This window comes from Dermatophagoides pteronyssinus, unplaced genomic scaffold, assembly GCF_027571235.1.
Source record: "Dermatophagoides pteronyssinus isolate colony J.1.1.1.1 unplaced genomic scaffold, Derpt_VIB-CSIC_2022.12 sq0003, whole genome shotgun sequence".
NCBI lineage: Eukaryota > Metazoa > Arthropoda > Arachnida > Sarcoptiformes > Pyroglyphidae > Dermatophagoides > Dermatophagoides pteronyssinus.
In genome coordinates this window covers 77,483-95,440 of record NW_027461527.1, presented here as the reverse complement: position 1 = coordinate 95,440, position 17,958 = coordinate 77,483, and the positions used below count along the sequence as shown (strand labels likewise).

At 28.7% G+C, this 17,958-nt stretch overlaps 2 protein-coding genes across 2 annotated transcripts; one reads left to right on the top strand and one right to left on the bottom strand.

Annotated features, from left to right (window-relative positions):
- The first annotated feature begins 50 nt into the window (after positions 1-50).
- LOC113791298 (uncharacterized) lies at positions 51-1,407 on the top strand. Its single transcript, XM_027341058.2, has 2 exons — positions 51-722; positions 781-1,407. Exons 1-2 carry the CDS (start codon positions 78-80, stop codon positions 1,105-1,107), a joined length of 972 nt encoding a protein of 323 aa, XP_027196859.2. The 5' UTR covers positions 51-77; the 3' UTR covers positions 1,108-1,407.
- LOC113791312 (uncharacterized) lies at positions 1,316-15,185 on the bottom strand. The gene is made up of 3 exons (XM_027341075.2): positions 15,132-15,185; positions 11,665-11,849; positions 1,316-5,221 (listed from the first exon to the last, which is right to left on the bottom strand). The coding sequence occupies exons 2-3, from the start codon at positions 11,817-11,819 to the stop codon at positions 3,064-3,066; spliced, it is 2,313 nt and encodes a 770-aa protein (XP_027196876.2). The 5' UTR covers positions 11,820-11,849; positions 15,132-15,185; the 3' UTR covers positions 1,316-3,063.
- Positions 15,186-17,958: the final 2,773 nt, after the last annotated feature.

Genomic DNA, 17,958 nt, shown 5'->3' with positions numbered 1-17,958 from the left:
TATAAATATATTCGATTGAGGAAAATAATAAAAAATAAATCTTCAATCTTCAATTCATTTTTTATATTCTATGTGAAATGATGATGGATTCAAAAATATTAACAAACAAAAAATTCTTTCGAATTATCAATTTGGATGAAATTTTTCATAAATATCATACATATTTATGGATAATGCCATTATTGATTAGTATAATGATTATTATAACATTACCTTTAACCTATATGATGGCTGTATTTATTGGTGATCGATATACAATATCATTAGTTAGTGATGCTGCATCGGCTGCACCATTTAGTGGTTATTTTTCATTATGTACTGATATTATTGCCATTTTATTCATTATAACTTCTTATATACGTTGTAAACAAGTGGAATTTTTTCTAATCAAACAATTCAAACTAAATAATAATAACGATGATATTGTTGATGATGATGATGATGATAATGGTAATAATAACGAAGAAGATGATACAACAACAACCGATGAACATAGAACAAATGGTTACCTAAAAAAATCGACAAAAACTGAAGAAAATTTCCAAATAGATGAAGAAATCATTGCCAAATTAAGTTGGCAAAATTATCGTTATTTTATATGTATGATTTTAGTTGCTATTGGTTTGACATTTGTTGGAAATTTTCCCTGTAATTATCATCCATTTCCACATGCTTTCGGTGTTGTATTGATATTATTTTCATTGATTGCATTTTATGATCAGGTAAGATTATTAATGTAAAGTAAATGTCATTATAAACAAAATTTTTTATAAATAATAGATTTACATATGTCAAAAGCTATATGAATTTGATCGAATCGAAAGTCAACCAATTTCAATGACAATTTTATCATGTTTAATTATAATCGGTTGGTTTATTGCAATTGCAACCGGTTTAATAGCATCATTTCAACAAGAATCAAAAATTTTAACATTAATGAATAATGATTTACGTATGAAATGGACTGATGAACAACCAGGTTCACAATGGTTTAAAATAACAGTATTAGCTGAATGGATAACATTTTTATTGTATTCACCAATTTATCTTATGTTAACTAATCGTATGAAACAATTTCATAATTGGCAAAAAATTTTTACAAATTAAAACACAATATATCGATTGATTTTTACTCACAACAACAAAAAAAATGTCAAATTTTTATTTCTTTCCTTTTTTCAAATCGATGATCGATCATGATAATAATCAAATATATTCAATAATGGATGGATGGATGAATGAATTGGAGGGGGATGTTTCAATGTGTTTTTCATAATGATAATGATGATTAGAATGAAATAAAATATAAGATTTTCTTTTTTTGTTTCTTCACAAAAAATCAAGCAACAATCAATGTTTTTTTATTTTAAAAAAAGAAAAAAAAATCAAAACAAAATATCGATATGATGATGATGAGTACTTAATGAGTAAAATCAAGAATAATAATTCTCGTTGACAATCATTCAACTTATGGTTATTATTATTTAGATAATAATGATAATGTTCTCTAATAAGAAAAATGTTTAGCTAAAAAGAGAGATAATTTATATTTATAATATGAGTATTATTATTTTTTCGTCTGTTTGTTTGTTTGTTTGTTTGTAATTTGGTCATGTCATATGTGTGTAAGGTAAATTAAAAAAAAAATAGCTTTCCATAAATATCGTTTTTCCTGTTTTTATTTTATTTTTCAGCAGAAATAAAAAGGCAAGCAAAAAATGTTAAGAGATGCTGTATGATGATGATGATCCAGGGTCGAACCAAATCAATTTTTTTATTTTTTTTGGAAATTCTGTTTGCGTTTGTGCGTTTAATTGGCGGCTATTCGATTTGATTATTTATTTGGAAAAACAAAAACAAGAAAAATTACTGATTGACTGACAAGTAGCTATTGCGATCGGGGTAAAAATTCAAACAACAAACATTGACCAACAAACAATAACCGTATCAGTTTTTGTTTTTCAAGGAATCCCTGATGACCATAGAATTAAAAAAAAAAAGAAACCACAAAAGAATTGAATTCGTGATTGAGCTTTCATTTTTTTTTTTTTTTGATTGTGACATTTGAATTCGGAGAAAATCAAAGAATTTCTTTTTCAATTTTCACTTATTCTTAACACACTATGATTCTGATGATGACGTGTAGACGATATAAGAGAGAGAGTGAGAGAGATCAATGTTAATTTCATCATTTGAACAAAAAGCAAAAATTACTTTGTTTCTTTCATTCAAAACGAGAATATCATGCACCGATGCTGTTGAATCTAATTTATTTTGCTGATTTGATCTAATAACCTAAACTAATCTAATAATTTTCTATTGATTTTCTAATTGATTTACAATTGATAATTCAAAGGTTTCCCTGGATCATTCATTTTTGCATCTCAGAAAAAATTTTCTAATACTTTTTGTTCATTGTGTGTGTGGTGTTTGATTGTTGATTGTTTGTTGTTCGTAATATTTTTAACGGAAAAAAAAATGAATGGATCAAAATCTGAGAAAAAATGATGAGATTCTTATGTTGTTTTTTTCAGGTTTGGTGGGTGAGTTTTTCAATGTTTGAATTCGATAAAAAGTTTTTTTGAGAAAAGAAAAGAAAAAAATGACATTCGATACATCTTGAGATCAGAAACAAAATTTTGGTTTGTTTTAGTTTTGGTTCCGCTTGTTTCGTAATTTGAATGGGAAAAAAATTTTTTTTTCAGAGTATTTTCAATGAGTATCAATCGATTGATTGGAGGATGATTCTGGAAAAAATATGATAATTTTTGGTGGATTTGAATGAAAGTTTGAGTATTTTTTCTTTTAGGTACTGTTTGTTTGTGTGTGAATGTGTGTATTTTTTTCAAATGATGATGATTATGATTATGATGAAAAGATGAGAAGAAGAAAAAACAATGAATGAAAAACATAAATGAGAAGAAGAAGAAGAAGAAGAAAATAAAAACAATCGATAGATTTTCTTTTGGTGGGTAATCAAAGTGAATGAATGAGAAAAATTGCAGAAAATTGCAGAAAAATTGCGTTGATCAACGAGATGGTAAATATTCATTGAAAATCGAATCAATCGATAAACCTTGAACATGCTTTTTTCCATTTACATTGTGTACACCATAATTGACGATTATCCATACCATAAACTTTACGACATTTACGTGATTCACCACGTGGTTTTCGATTATTATTCGTAGTGGTAGTATTTCCCGTATTTCCGTTCATATGATTATTTGAAAGAGGAGAATGTTGATGTTGATGTTGAGAATGAGGATGTTGATGATGTTGATGAGCAGCAGCAGCAGCAGCAACAGCAGCAGCATTATTTAATGCACCCATTGTTGCAACTAATCCTTTTAATGAACCAAAAAGATGATGATGATGATGAGCATCATGATGGTGACCAGTGGTAAATGGTGAAAGATGATGATTAAGTGGATGATGATGAGGATGTGGATGATGTGGAGAAGAATGTAGTGGATGAAATGCTGATGTTTTTTCCATATGATTAAATGATCCATGATTATGTGGATGATTTTTCGTTATTGTTTGATGTTGATGATTACGATGATTATGAAGATGATGATGATTATCATTATTATTGTCATTTTGATGATGATTATGAGGATGATGATTTGATGGTGATAATGATGCAGCAATCGATGCTATAAATGGTGTTGCATTCAATGGATTCATTGCACAGATTAATTGCTGTTGTTGTTGCTGCTGTTGATGTAATAATAATTTTTTCTTTTTATTTGTTGAACCAGGTGGACGTCCACGTCTTCGTGGTAAAATTGGTGTTATCGTTGTTGCCTGATTCGAATGCATATGATGGCCATTTGTTAACAATGGTAAACCATTATGTATTAGATTACTATGATTAGGCACTATCGATGATGAATGACCAGTAGCAGAATGATTATTGACAACATTACCATTGGTAGGCCTCATCGTTGTTGTTGTTGCTGAAACTTGAGGCGATGGTGGTGGTGGTGGTGTTGATGAAATATTTTCCTGAAGAAGATGATGATTATATTGAAATGAAGGAAGTGTATTGGTATGACTTATTGATGCGGACGTAGTTGCAGTGACAGATGCTGATGCTGAAGATGATGATGATTTTTCAACATTTTCAATCAATTTCCTTATATTTGTCACATTATCATCAATCATTTTAGTATCATTGTTGGTGATAATGGTAGATGTCAATGACGACGACGACAACGATTGATTAATAATATTTGTCGATGATGATGATGATGATGATGGTTCTATGGTACGACCATATTTAATCACATTCAATGATTTATTATTATCATTCAACATCGATACAATCGATGTTTGATTATTATTATTATTAAAATGTTCATTATTTTTCGTTGAATTTTCATTTAGTTGTTGTTGTTGTTGTTGATGGTGATGATGATGATTATTGCTGTTGCTGCTACTGATGACATTACCATTATTCATATTCGTTTGACTATTATTAATATTATCATATTGAGCTGACCAGGATCTTATCGATGATGTTGGTGATGATGAAGAAAAATAAGCTGATGTTGATGATGATGATGATGATGATGACAATGATGATGGTGATGCAGATGAAAAATTTGTTTGAGGATGTTGATGAAACATTTTTGGTGGTATTATGGAAGCTGTTGAAATAGTCATCATTGATGATGTATTGTTATTGGTGGTGGTTGTCGTCATCGTTGCTGATGATGATAATGATGTATTGGTGGTGGTGGTATTTAACGGCAGTATCGACATTGAAGATGATAATGAATTCGAACGTGCTGATAGATCGATTGGACCATCTTGATGATGATCAATAAGAATATCATTTAAATTTTCATTTGAAACTAGATTCGTTGTTTGACTATTATTTATTGATTTAGATTTCAATGATTTTCGATTATGAATTTTATTTATTTTACCATCATCATCCATCATTTCATCGATATCATCAATATCATCGACATCATCATGATCGACATTTACTTCGTTATCATCATCATCATCATCATCATCGTGATGATTGGCATCAAGAATTTCCATTTCCGTATAATAAAATTCTTCTTCATGATCACTTAGATCACCACCACCAAGACCACCATCGATGGTACGATTTTTATCATGCTGAAAATCATTGATCATCGATGATTTGCTGTTGTTGTTGTTGAATGTCTTTACATTTTCATCAGCCATTTTTGTTGATCGACTAAATTAAAATAGAGAAAGAAAAAAAACGAAAAAGAAAAACAAAAAAAAACCAATTTGATCAATAAGGGTGAAAATAAACAAACAAAACAAAAACAAAAAGATTAAGATTCTGATTCTGTTTTTCAAATGATAAATCCATCCAGGAAGTCTAGAAAACCAAATCAAATTAAAGAATTATTTTCGAATCAGGAATTCATATGAATAATCATGAGAAAAATTAACTGACTGACCAACTGACTGACCGAACGAGCGAAAACCAATTAGTAATCGCGATTCCAGGGGATAAGATCAAGAAGAAATAGAATCTTTTCCTGCTTTGCTCGGTTTGGTTTGGGCTTGTTTGTGTTCGTTATAGGATTGTTATGAAGTGAATGTTTTTGACACTTTTTTGGATTGTGATTCATTGAAAAGAATAAGAAGAGAAAAAAACAGATTCGGCATAGAAATCAAAAAAAGAAAAAGAAAAAATCTTTGACAAAAATATTATGAATTATAATAGGAAAAAATATCAAACAATCGAATTTTTTTTGAAAATCGATTGTATCGAGAATTTCGATTGTTTGCTCACTTTCAACACCAGAAAATTTTTGTTTTCTTTTCTTCCTGTTGTTGTTTGCCTTTTTCAATTTGACATTCTGCATTTTTTTCTGTTTTGCATTGTTGAATTGAATTTGAAGAAAAGAAAAGAATTTCATCAAATTCACCAAAAAAAAAAAATACAATAAAAACATTCAATAACATGCATGCATAGAAAAAATCTTTTCAAAAACAGAAAAATTCTGGATCAGAATTTTTTTGGAAAAAAAAAGTATTTTTTTTATTCAACAAATTCTAAATGCTTTTGGGTGTAACAGGATTCCGGATCATTTTTTTTATATTCCATTTCGTTTCCATTTCAATTGAAAAGAGGTAGTCCCCCGAAAAATAAAAAAATGTTTTCAGGTTGAAAAGATTTTTAAAATTTAAAAAATGTCAATTTTCGTTTCGTTTTTGGGTGAAAATCGGTAATAAAATTGGTAATACCGTAAGGGCAAGTGAGAAAAAATATTTTTCATTTTCAATTCGATCTTTTTATGCCTGATTCGTTTTTCGTAAAAGGCCAAATACGAAAAAATGTCAATTCAAAACTAAAAGCCTGAAGTCATTTTCATTTTGGAGTTTTTTTTTATTATTCATCATTTTCGTCACTATTTTCTTCTGGGCTGACAATCACAGCATGTTTCAAAAAGGTGAAATTCATTCATTGAAATCGATATTACAGGACCAGAAATATATTGAATCAATAACAAATAGATCAGATTAAGAGTTTTTTTCAATATGCAAAATGCAAAATGAAAAAAAGCAATTTGTTTCAAATTCCGATTGAATAATCACAATGAATGAATGAAAGTATCTCTTCGTCAGAATTTGATTCGTTTCTTTTCAATTCAATTCGCAAGTTTGCAAATGTGATTTGCATCGAAAAGATTCTTCACTCACTCACTCACTCACTCTCTTCGATTCAATCAAAACATTTTATTATTTTATTCATAAAAGAAGAAATTCTGTGTGTGTTAACACATCAATATCCAAGTGAGAAATAAAAAAACAAGTTTATCCAACAAATTATCATCAACACACAAACATTTGTTTAACACACACATTGTCTCATCACCTAAAATATGAAAATAATCAAATAAATAAATACACCTCGAGCATGATGTCTTTTTTATTTCGTTCGATTCTATTTCCACCTAAAAAGGTTCGTTTCACTTTTGTATACAACAAATATTTACCGACCGAACATCATCAACACTGAGGCTAAAATGTCAAACATAGTTTGTGAAACACACGAAACAAAACAAAGCAAAAAAAAAAACATTTTTCGAGGTGGCCCGGGATTTCATTTTTATTTTTTGCTTGTTCGCCGAAAGCCGAACATCTTTTATTTTATTTTATTTTTTTTGTTACCGAAGAACACACACACACGCCATTTGATTTGATTTTTTCATGGCAAAAAACTCTCAACAAATTCAATGAATAAAAATCGATTTGATTAAATTAGACAAATGTACCACACACACACACATCATGAAATGAAATTATTCTGGAACTGACGCCATATAGCAACAGAACAGAAGAAGCAGCAACCAATTCGGACAACATTCATAATAGAATTGTGCTTTCGGGCAAATAACCCCAGAATCAGGAATCGGGAAAAAAACCAAGAAAAACCAAGTTTGTATCAAGTGAATCAAATGTACATTTTACTGTGTTTGTGTATGTGCAAGTTTACTTCTTCTTGTTATTATTAATTAAAAAATATTCAATGTATACATTTTTCATTATTAATCATTTTTTCTGTTTACATTTGATGATTGTTTTTTTTCTGCTAAAATTCTGTCAAATTGACACATTGAAATTCCTAACGAGAAATTCAAACAAAAAAATTCGGTAATCTACGACTAGATGGCGTAACTGGTACTACATTCGGAAATAATGATGTTTTTGATTTTCATCGTCGTTACACAGAATTCTGACATTTTAAATGTGAATGGAGGGTTAGTACAAAGAATTTTCTTTTTTGGTAGTTTTTTTTATTGGTGCCTGGAGACACATTCAATGCAGCAGCAGCAGGCCAGCAATTCCAGCAAAAGAAAGAAAATTGTATCAATTTCATTTCATCATTTTGAAATTGAAATGATCAAATTATTGCAACATTCTGGAATGGAGAGCGAACTCCAGAACGAAAAAAAAAGATTTCTTATTACATTTTGACTGTTGTATGAGTGAGGAAAAACTAATCGTAATAACCCATAATGGGCCATCATTAAATGTTTTTTTCTTCTTCTTCTTTTCCATTACAAACACACACACATACAAAAAAAAATCATTTATTGGATAAAGGTCATCGAACATAAATGAATGGAAAGAATGTTTTCAATCATTCATTTGGCTTCCAAGAATTTCAAGAATAAAATACTATGTAACCAAGAATCTAATGGAAAGTCGAAATGAATAAAATGATTGAACACCGGATCCATAGGATCACCGTCTGATCAAGAAGACAGATCAATCGAGACATAATACTAACTAACTAAACACCTTGGAGACAATTGAAATGATCATCAATAACAACAACAACAACAACAAAATCGATTGACACCTTTAGGGAAAAAAATCAATCTAAATCAGCGGATTCTAAACTGAACAAGAAAAAACATCACCCTTTCAAATGAATTTTTCTTCTTTCTTTCTTTTGTCTCGAAATGAAATGAAATGCGATCGGAATTTGTCAAACAAACAAACAAAAAATGTTTAGAAATTTGAATCTAATTGTGTAACGAGGGCTCTTTGGTCATCCAGAAAAAAAAAGAAAAATCTTGACAAGCTGGATAATTAAACTTTTGGTTGGTTTGATTTTGGTTTTTGTTGTTGTTTTTTGGAGGAAAATTATTCTGAACTGGTGATGGACAGTTTTTAGAGCTTTTCAGGGATCATTCTTTTCCACTATGGACCACCAACATCAACAACACTCAAGTAAATTATCTCGTTGGCAATTTGCAACTTGAACTAAACTTAGCAGAATTACAAATACAGTGAATGAATGAATGATTGGTGACCGAGAAGAGATTTTTTGTATTTTGGTTTGTTCTTTTTCTGCAGTTTGGTTTTTAGTTAATTAAAAGTTCAATCGATCAATCAAAGTGTGTGTGTGTGATTAAAACATTTGAGAAAAACAAACAGACATTCACAGACACACACACACACAGGAGTCAAAGAATTGGTTTTTCCAAAGAAAATGACCATTGGTTATTTGCAATTTAATTCGAGTGGCCATCGATTGTCATCATCATCTTTAACTTTATTTTTTTTTTTTTTTTTGAATGAAAATTTTCAAGTAACCAAATCGAATGTCAACACTGTCTGTGTGTCAGGGAAAGTGAAGAAAAGAAAGAGTCAACAAAAATGGCCAGTCAAGTCAAAATAGTGCGGATGTCTGTGTTTGTGTGATTGATTTACAAAAAGAATTCAGAAAATTCTGTTGATAAGTCTCAAGACTATTTTGACTAAAGTGGTTTTTTTTGGGAAAAATTTCAATTATCCCCAAAAAAAACGAAGATTTTAAAATTGATTTTAAAATAATAATGATTTCAAGCGAACCAAAAAAAAATCAAGGATGATTATCATTATTATTATGAAATGAAAATGAAAATGTTAACTTGGGAATTCGAGTAAAAACGAAATTTTTTCCATATCATCATCATTATCATCATATTATGATTCTGGGATGGTAAAAAGCGAAAAAACTCATCAAAAAATTGAATATTGAATGGCGAAAAAGCGTAAAAAAATTGATTATATTGTGATAATATTTACCAAAGTATAATTTAATTTCACTTTTCCACTTTTTTTCATTTTAGGAAAGAAAAAAAAATCTATTTCAACCCTTTCAAACAATAAAGTAATAACTATTTTCATTCATTCATATTCATTCACTTCAAATATGATAATAATAATAATAAATTTTCATTCATTTTTCAGATTTTTTTTTTCGTTTTGTTTCATTCTTTTATAAAAGAAAAAAAACTAATGAAAATCATTCATTGATGTGCAAAATGAATTTCTTTATCATTATTTGACAAAAGACCAAAAAAAACCATGTGGATGAAAATAGCCATCACAAGAGATACTTTTGATGGTTGGATGATGATTATGATTATGATGAAGAAGCTAAAACAAACACCACAAACAAATCAATGACATTTCATTTTTTGATTCCTGAAAAAACAAAAACAAACGGATATGAAAACTTTTTCTACGTGTCAGTTGCCTGACTTTTCAATGAATTTAAAGACGAAATTAATGAATAAAATACACTTGACGAATATGAAATTAAAAAAAAGGTAAAGTGGAATCTAGAAAAAATAATAATAACTGACTCTCATCTTGTTGATGATGATGGTCAATATAATTAAAACTAGACTTGAATGAGAATTGAAAAGAAAAAATGTTGATGATGATGATGGAAATATTTCTGGGATAAAAAAAAACAATTTATTCCTGAAAAATTTCTCCAGACTAGATAGACAAATGGCGTCTGATGATCAAACAAAGAATCAACAAAGAATCAAACATCAAGCATCAACAATAGTAAACATTGTATCATATGAAAAAGAACAATGTATATTTATATAAATAATAGGATGATATAATAATCATTATAATGATGATGATGATGATAATGAAATAATTTTAAAAAATTAATTTTAAATTACATTCTCTCTCTCTCTCTCTCTCTCTCTCTCTCTCTCTCTCTCTCTCTCTCTCTCTCTCTCTCTCTCTCTCTTCAAGTATTTATTATTATTATTATCTGAAGAAGAAGAAGAATAGAGTTGCCAAGTGAGAGAGAGAGAGAGAGTTATCTATTTAATTTTTCAACTATTTTAACCGATGTTTGTGTAAAGGTTTGTATTATTACATTGTATTTATATGTTCAAAAAAAATATGCTGGCTATGTTCAAAATATAAATAAAGTGTGTGTGTACCGTTAATCGTCATCATCATCATCAACGTCGTCGTTGTCGATGATACTTATGGAATTTTGCTCCCTTGCTTTACTCCATTGCTTCACACAACTTCCAACATCACAACGAAGCGAACATAAACTTATCCCGAATAGAAAAAAGTTAATATTTATTAGTTTTATCTCAATTCTTTTCACAATGAAAAGAAAAAAACTAATAATATTTGAGCACTCATCATCATCATCATTATAATCATCATCATTATTGTTATTATTAAAAGTTTTTACTTTTTTTAAACGTTTTAAAGTAAAAAGAAAAAGAGAAGCTGCTGCTGCAGCAGCAGAAAATAATTGTTTTAGCCAATGTTGACTGTCGTTTTGTTTTGTTTTGTATTTTTTATTACAATTCTGTTTCCACCTTATAGGTTCAAATGAATGACGTTTATTGTCTTTTTTCTCGTTGAAGATTTTGCCAAAAAGAATTGAATTAAAAGTCATCATGTTGATGATGGTGAAATTTATTTTTATTTTTTGCGAGTAAAATTTCATTAAATTTAATTTAACCCAAGTGTGTACGCCTCGATCATCATCATTATCAAAAACGATATGGCTATTTAGAAGGAGAAACAAGCAAGCAAGCAAGACTTTCTTTCTTTTTGACTTTGGACTGTGGATAATTCTTTGTTTTTTTTGGGGAACGTAAAGGAATAAAAATGAATGAGATTAAAGTGTTAAAGTATCGTTCGTTTTTTATTCAATAAAAAATACATTGGCCACAATGTTACAAAACGAAAAAAATATATACACATTATAAAGCAAGAAATTTCCTGATAAAATTTCCTTTCAATAAATTTTCCGGGAAAATTTTTCCCATTTCCAAGAAAGATTCTATTCCGGGGCCATCAAAACAAAACACCAATTTAAAAAAAACTTACCCAAGATGCATAACACGAACATGTTGTTCAATTGTATAACATTGTAAACATTGAAATGTACAACCACGCCATGTACAACGATATAACATTGTTCGTTGTCGACGTTTTTGTTGTTGTTGTTGTTGTTGGCCATTCGATGATCCAGAATCATTCATATTGTTGCTGTTTTTCGTTCCATTTGGAACCTATATTGGAAAAAAATGAAACAAAAAGAAAAACAAAATAAAATAAAATTAAATGGAAAAAACAACAAAAAGTAAACAAAAATATATGAAAAGAAATTTGATGACAGAATGTCCATCATAATATCATATCATCATCAATGTAAAGTTATGCAAATTTAGAAAAATTCAAAAAATGAAAGGCATTTATTTATTTATTCATTGAAATAACATTGTTTTCTTCACTGTTGTTGTTGTTGTTGTTTTTCTGTTGAAACAATCTTTTTTATTCAAATGAAATAAATGAATGCACCACTGATTGTTGATTAATAATTTAAATTGAAAAACAAAAACAAAACAAAAAACGATATTCATTTTCATGGAATTAATTTTGTTGTTGTTGTTTTTGAAAACCTTCATTCATTCACCATTTGACCGGTATTTGTGAATGGTCCATTTGGGTGTCTTTTTTTATATATACGTTTAGTGAATTAATAATGATGAACCAACCATTTTTTTCTATTTCAACAACAACAACAACAACCATATCACACTAATGAAAATGTTTTGAATATATTTAAATTTTCATTCGGTAATGTTTTGGATCACTGAATTTCTTCGTCGTTTGAATGAATGAATAAATGTTTCTGATTTTTCATCATCATCATCGATAATTATATAATTTGCATATTTGAATACTGTAGAACCAAATGTAAACAAATCCAGATTAACTAAAAAGTTTTGTTTAATTTTTATTTACTTTGAAAAAAAGGAAAATTCCTGTATAAATAGATGATGCGTGTGGGTGTAATGTTCATCGGAAATGAAAAAAATGTTTCATTACATGTTCATTATCATTATGGATCGACTATTTTTACTTTAACCATCTCAAAGGATTCAAAATTGTCGAATAACACACACACAACACACACATTGTATTGATTTAGTTTCCGGTAAGAATTTCTGGAAAATATTCCCGAAAAAACAATGATGATGATCATTATCATTATTAGTTAGAGAATATTTCCAAATAAAACAAAAAAGAAATTAACACACCTGTATCCGGTTATAGAATGAATAAAACAAATTACCGGTTTATTTCAACAACAACATATACCTATAGGGTAATAAATTAACAAATATGAACGCCTACACTAATAAATCCTTTTTTTGTTTTTTGTTTTTAGGTTTTTCATGTGGGCTTCATTTGGGTCTTAAATGGTTAATATTATCGATTTATATCGTGGTTAATGGCCATCATCATCATTGATAATTTTTTCTTTTCAACGAAATTCAGAAAACAAAAAACAAAAAACAAAACAATTTGTCAATTTGTAAAATATTGTATGGTGGCTATTATTTTTTATTTTTATTTTTTGGCTGTTGTAAATTGGTGTATTGCGTGCTAATCAAACATTTTTTTCTTGGTTATTATTATTCTTAAAGAAGAACCAAAGTCAAATATAGAATCTCATAGGCCCAACAAAATTATTTCATCTTGGACGTTAATTCGAGTATGATTCACCTGTGATATGAGTATGTGTAGTATTTTAGGCATTTTTAGTTTAGTGTAGTGTGTTTTATGAAAAAAAACAAAAGAGAAACATCATCAAATTGACCTAAATGATGCAAAAATTCTAAGCTCATTTACATATCGACAAACAAACAAACAAGATAAAAAAACCGATGCCGAAAACACAGGCAAAAAGATTGAAAGCTTCAAAGTCTTTTATTTTTCGAAACATAATTTTGGAAAAATTTCCAAAGAAAAATGTAAAATTCTACATCATGAATGATGAGATTGGACTTTTGGTTCACAATTCTCTCTTTCTCGCGTTCTTGGACCAATCTTGTAAGCGCAAGGAAAAAAAAAGATTCAACTCTTCTGGGTACCATTAAACATCACCTTAGTGAAGAAAAAAATTTTTTTCACTTTAAACTTAAACTTTTGAGAATAAATCCAGAAAATGGCTATGCATATTTTTGTTTGTTATTCAACTGTTATCAACAGCAAACCACCATTCATGGATGGTGAATGATTTACAAAAAAAAAATATGAGTTTTATTTATGAGATTTTTTTTTCGACGAATAAGTAAAAAATATTCTGACTCTCACCAAAAAGTCAGTTGAAAATAACCGGAATCATTTGGTTGAATGAAAAAAAACACGGTAATCATTTTGGAAAAGTGCGAATATTTGAATTCAATTCGAATTGAATTCAAATATTTTCTTTTTCTCTCTCTTTTCGATTCTGGTTAAAAGTTTTGTCTTGTTGGTTTGAATTCTTTTCAACAACAAAACAAACAAATAACAATGGGTAAATGAATGAATGAATGAGAATCACTTTTTTTTTCTTTCACACAACACTTTCTCATTAGTGTTCTTTTTTTCTGTTGTTGTTGTTGTTGTTGTTGGTAAGAAAGAATTCGGTTCAACGAGTGTGTGTGTGTGTGTGTGTGTGGTTGAAGAATATTCGGGAATTTCATTTTTGGAAAAACAAAATTGATGTTTTTTTTGTTGGTCTGATCCGGAAAATAAAAAAGCAAGAGAGAGAGAGAGAGAGAGAGGGAAAAAACCAATAAAAACAAATTCGGAAAAAAAACAGCATAGCCGATCAATGTGAAAAATGGCTAGATTCTCAATCGAATGATGATGATGATATACAAAGAAATCAAATTTGAATGTAGAAATTTTCCTCAATTGACGTATATGGGTGTTTCAATGGTGGGGGAGGGAAAAAAATGTTTTTTCTATCGATGAACCGAATCCGAATGAACCAAAAACCAAACCAAACAGCCAAGCAATGAATATGAAAAAAAAACGATAATTTTATTCAAATTCAAAATTTTTTCTTCTCTGAGTTTTTATTATGATTTTTTTTATGGATAATGTTCATCGAGAGAGTGAGAGAATGGGGATAATGAATATCGAATCGAGAAAGAATTTTGTTTGAAAAAAAAGAAATACACAGAATCAAATTCATATTTGATGCCTGCCTATTTGAATTTATAGATATTTTTTTCTTCTCTTGACATTTTTTGCTTTTTGAAAGAGAAAAAATTTCACTACCATCATAGCTGCCGCTATTGAAATTCACTACTTTTATTACCAATGATATAAGATGGCCATAAAAATTCAATTTCAAATGCGATAAAGAAATATAAAAGTAGGAGAGAAAGAAAATTATAATATTTAAAATATTAATAATTTTAATGGGTTGTTGTTGTTGTTGTTGCTGTGTGTTTGCCAATCCAAACACCCTAAACAAATACGAAATAGTTTGACTATCTGGGTGAATTACTTACTGAATTACTGAATTCTGAATGGAAATTCTTTTGAACCAAGAATATTCGATTGAATCTTTTGGATCCATAGTGAGTGAAGAAGAAGAAGCAGAAGAGTAAAAAGAAAATCGATTAGGAAATCACATGATGATCGGTTTCAAAAAAGAATTTTTTTTAATGACCATCATCATTGTGGATCATTGAAGATCGTTGAAACGAAAAAAACTAAAAGCAATAAAATTCAATAAAATGATGATTATGATGGTAACATTGTAACTAAAATTACAACAAGAATATTCTTCAAAAACCAAGAAAGAAACCTGGTGATGATGATAATAAATTAAATATCAACAAAACAAGACTATTTTCATCCATCTAGGTTTTGAAATAATACTTGTTGAATTTTTTTATTTATTGGTTTGATTTCGACTATTTCGACCGAAACAAACACACGCCTTTTCACCTTTTTTTCCAATCCAAAAACAAAATAAAAATCGAATCTTTGAAAATTAAATTCCCAACAACAAAAAGAAAAAAAGACAAAGAAGAATCCAAGTGTTTATGGACCGGAACAAATGGATATAACCATAATCAAAAAAACGAAAATGTAATGATTTAGGCTTATGAAGTAAAGCCCTGGTGTATATGAAAAAGTAATTCACTTTTGTTTGGACATTATCACAACCTATACACGCACCGACAGGATCTATATTCATCCAACACGTTCATTTCATTGTGCCAAAATATCATAAAATTTTATTATCATCATTAATATCTTGGATTTTTCTCCTTGCCAAACGCCCCGAATAAGACAAAATTTCAACTTTTTATTTTTCTCCACCAATTTTCAGGTTGAAAATTGAAAATAATTCGATGGAAAAGAAAAAGAAAAATAAGAGACAAAATGACAAGGTAAAATGTTTCATCGTCATTCTGGAGGTTTCAATTTTCAATTTAACCAAGGAAGAAAAAAACAGAGAGATTCTCATCACAACAACAACAACAAAAGCAACATTGAAAACAATGGAAAATTTCAAAATTTTAAAAATTTAAAATTCATTTTCCGGCCACCAAACACCAAAATTGAACAAAAAATTAAATTCATTTTCATTTAGATGATGATGAAACCGGAGAGTTTCTGTTGTTGTTGTTGTTTGGGTCCGTTTTTGCATAATTTGTTCATCATCATCATCATCATCATCATCGGGCTCGGTGAATAGAATTATAATTCAATTATCATTATGATGATGATGATGATGAGAAACGATATTCCGAACATCAACAACAACAAAATGACGATGAAAACTTTCTGTTGAAAAATTTGATTCAAAAAAATGGATTTTTAATTCTCTTTCAGTTTTTCGGTTCTCTCTGTTCTCGATCATGATGATGATGATGATGATGATGAAATAAATTCATTCGAGATGAAATTTCTTTTAGTTTGAAAAAATTAATTTTGTTTCCATTCTTTCTTCACCATCCATGAAGATATGATGATGATAATCAAATATAATTTACCATCATCATCATCATCATCATAATCATTTTTAAAAGTATTTTTTTACAATAAAAATGTTATTTACAACGCAGGAAAAATGAATGTTAATTAATTTTTCATTTTTTTTTCGGTGAAAAAACAAAAGTGGAAAAATTATTTATTATTTTCAGTTTTTTCGCTCTTTTTCTGATGTTTCAAACAGCTTCGGTCCGATTCCTTTATGAAATTCATCATATGACATATTTCGTACCGAAATGAAAACATCATTGAATCATCATAATTCAATCGAACGAACCAAAAAGCAAATAAAACAAAAAGCCAAATTCCTGATTCATTCATTTTTTTCACATATTCAATATGCAAATAATTCTAATGGTTCAGTAGAAACTGAAAAACCGAAATTTCCTTGTTCATCAATGAATTCTTGATTCTAACTGAATCATCAAACAAACAAACAGCAGCAGCAGAAGCAGCTGAAATGAATGAAAAATTCATCAGACAAAATCCAAAAGATGATTGGCGGTAACCGTTTTTTTTTCTGACTCCATTGTTTCACCCTTAACCATTTGATCATCATCATCATTATTTTGTCGTTTACAGCAGAAAAAAACCACCATAATAATAATAATTTCGACTGGGAAAACCGGGATTGAGAAAAAGAACGACAACGGCGAATAACCAAAGAAGAAAACTACTATTAAATTATGATTTGTTCACATCCAAATCTTTGGATTCTTTGTTTGCTTTTTGCAATATTTTTATTATGTAAATTTCTTCTTCTTCGCTATCCAAAGCCGAAACAATTTTGGCCAAAGTCACCCGGTAAACCATTGCCCTGCTTATCAGATATATCTCGTTTCGCGTTTCATCATAAATAAAAAATTTAAAACCAACAACAACAATCAAACGTTACCAAAATTGTTTTTTGCAAAACAAAAAAAGATGGAAACTTTCTTCTTTTTCACTGGAAAAAACATTAAATATAAAAAAAAACAATAATTTTTCTTCATTCACATTCATACATTCATACAGAATTTTATCTACGAATTTAAGAAAAACAAAACAAACAAACCAATTCCATTGAGAATATTTCCCGAAAGAAATGTTTATGAGATATTTTTTTCACTTTTCACTTTTATTTTTTGGTGTAATAAATTAAAATTTTTGGATCTTTTGAAGAATAGGAACCCCAAAGTTGCCTTTTGAACAATAGGAACCCCAAAATCAAGCTATTGAAGAATAGGAACCCTAATTTTTTTCACAATGTTTTCATCAATGATTGTTTTTAATTATTGTTGAAAAATATATTTAATCAGTCAAATTTAATAAAATAACGTAGTATTTTATTAA

Bases quoted from the DNA above. Each gene is read 5' to 3' on its own strand.
- LOC113791298 (XM_027341058.2), top strand. From the start codon at position 78: ATGATGATGGATTCAAAAATATTAACAAACAAAAAATTCTTTCGAATT. The intron at 723-780 runs GTAAGATTATTA...TATAAATAATAG, and splicing joins TGATTGCATTTTATGATCAG to ATTTACATATGTCAAAAGCT.
- LOC113791312 (XM_027341075.2), bottom strand. From the start codon at position 11,819: ATGAATGATTCTGGATCATCGAATGGCCAACAACAACAACAACAACAA. The intron at 5,222-11,664 runs GTAAGTTTTTTT...ATTTTAATTTAG, and splicing joins GTTCGTGTTATGCATCTTGG to TCGATCAACAAAAATGGCTG.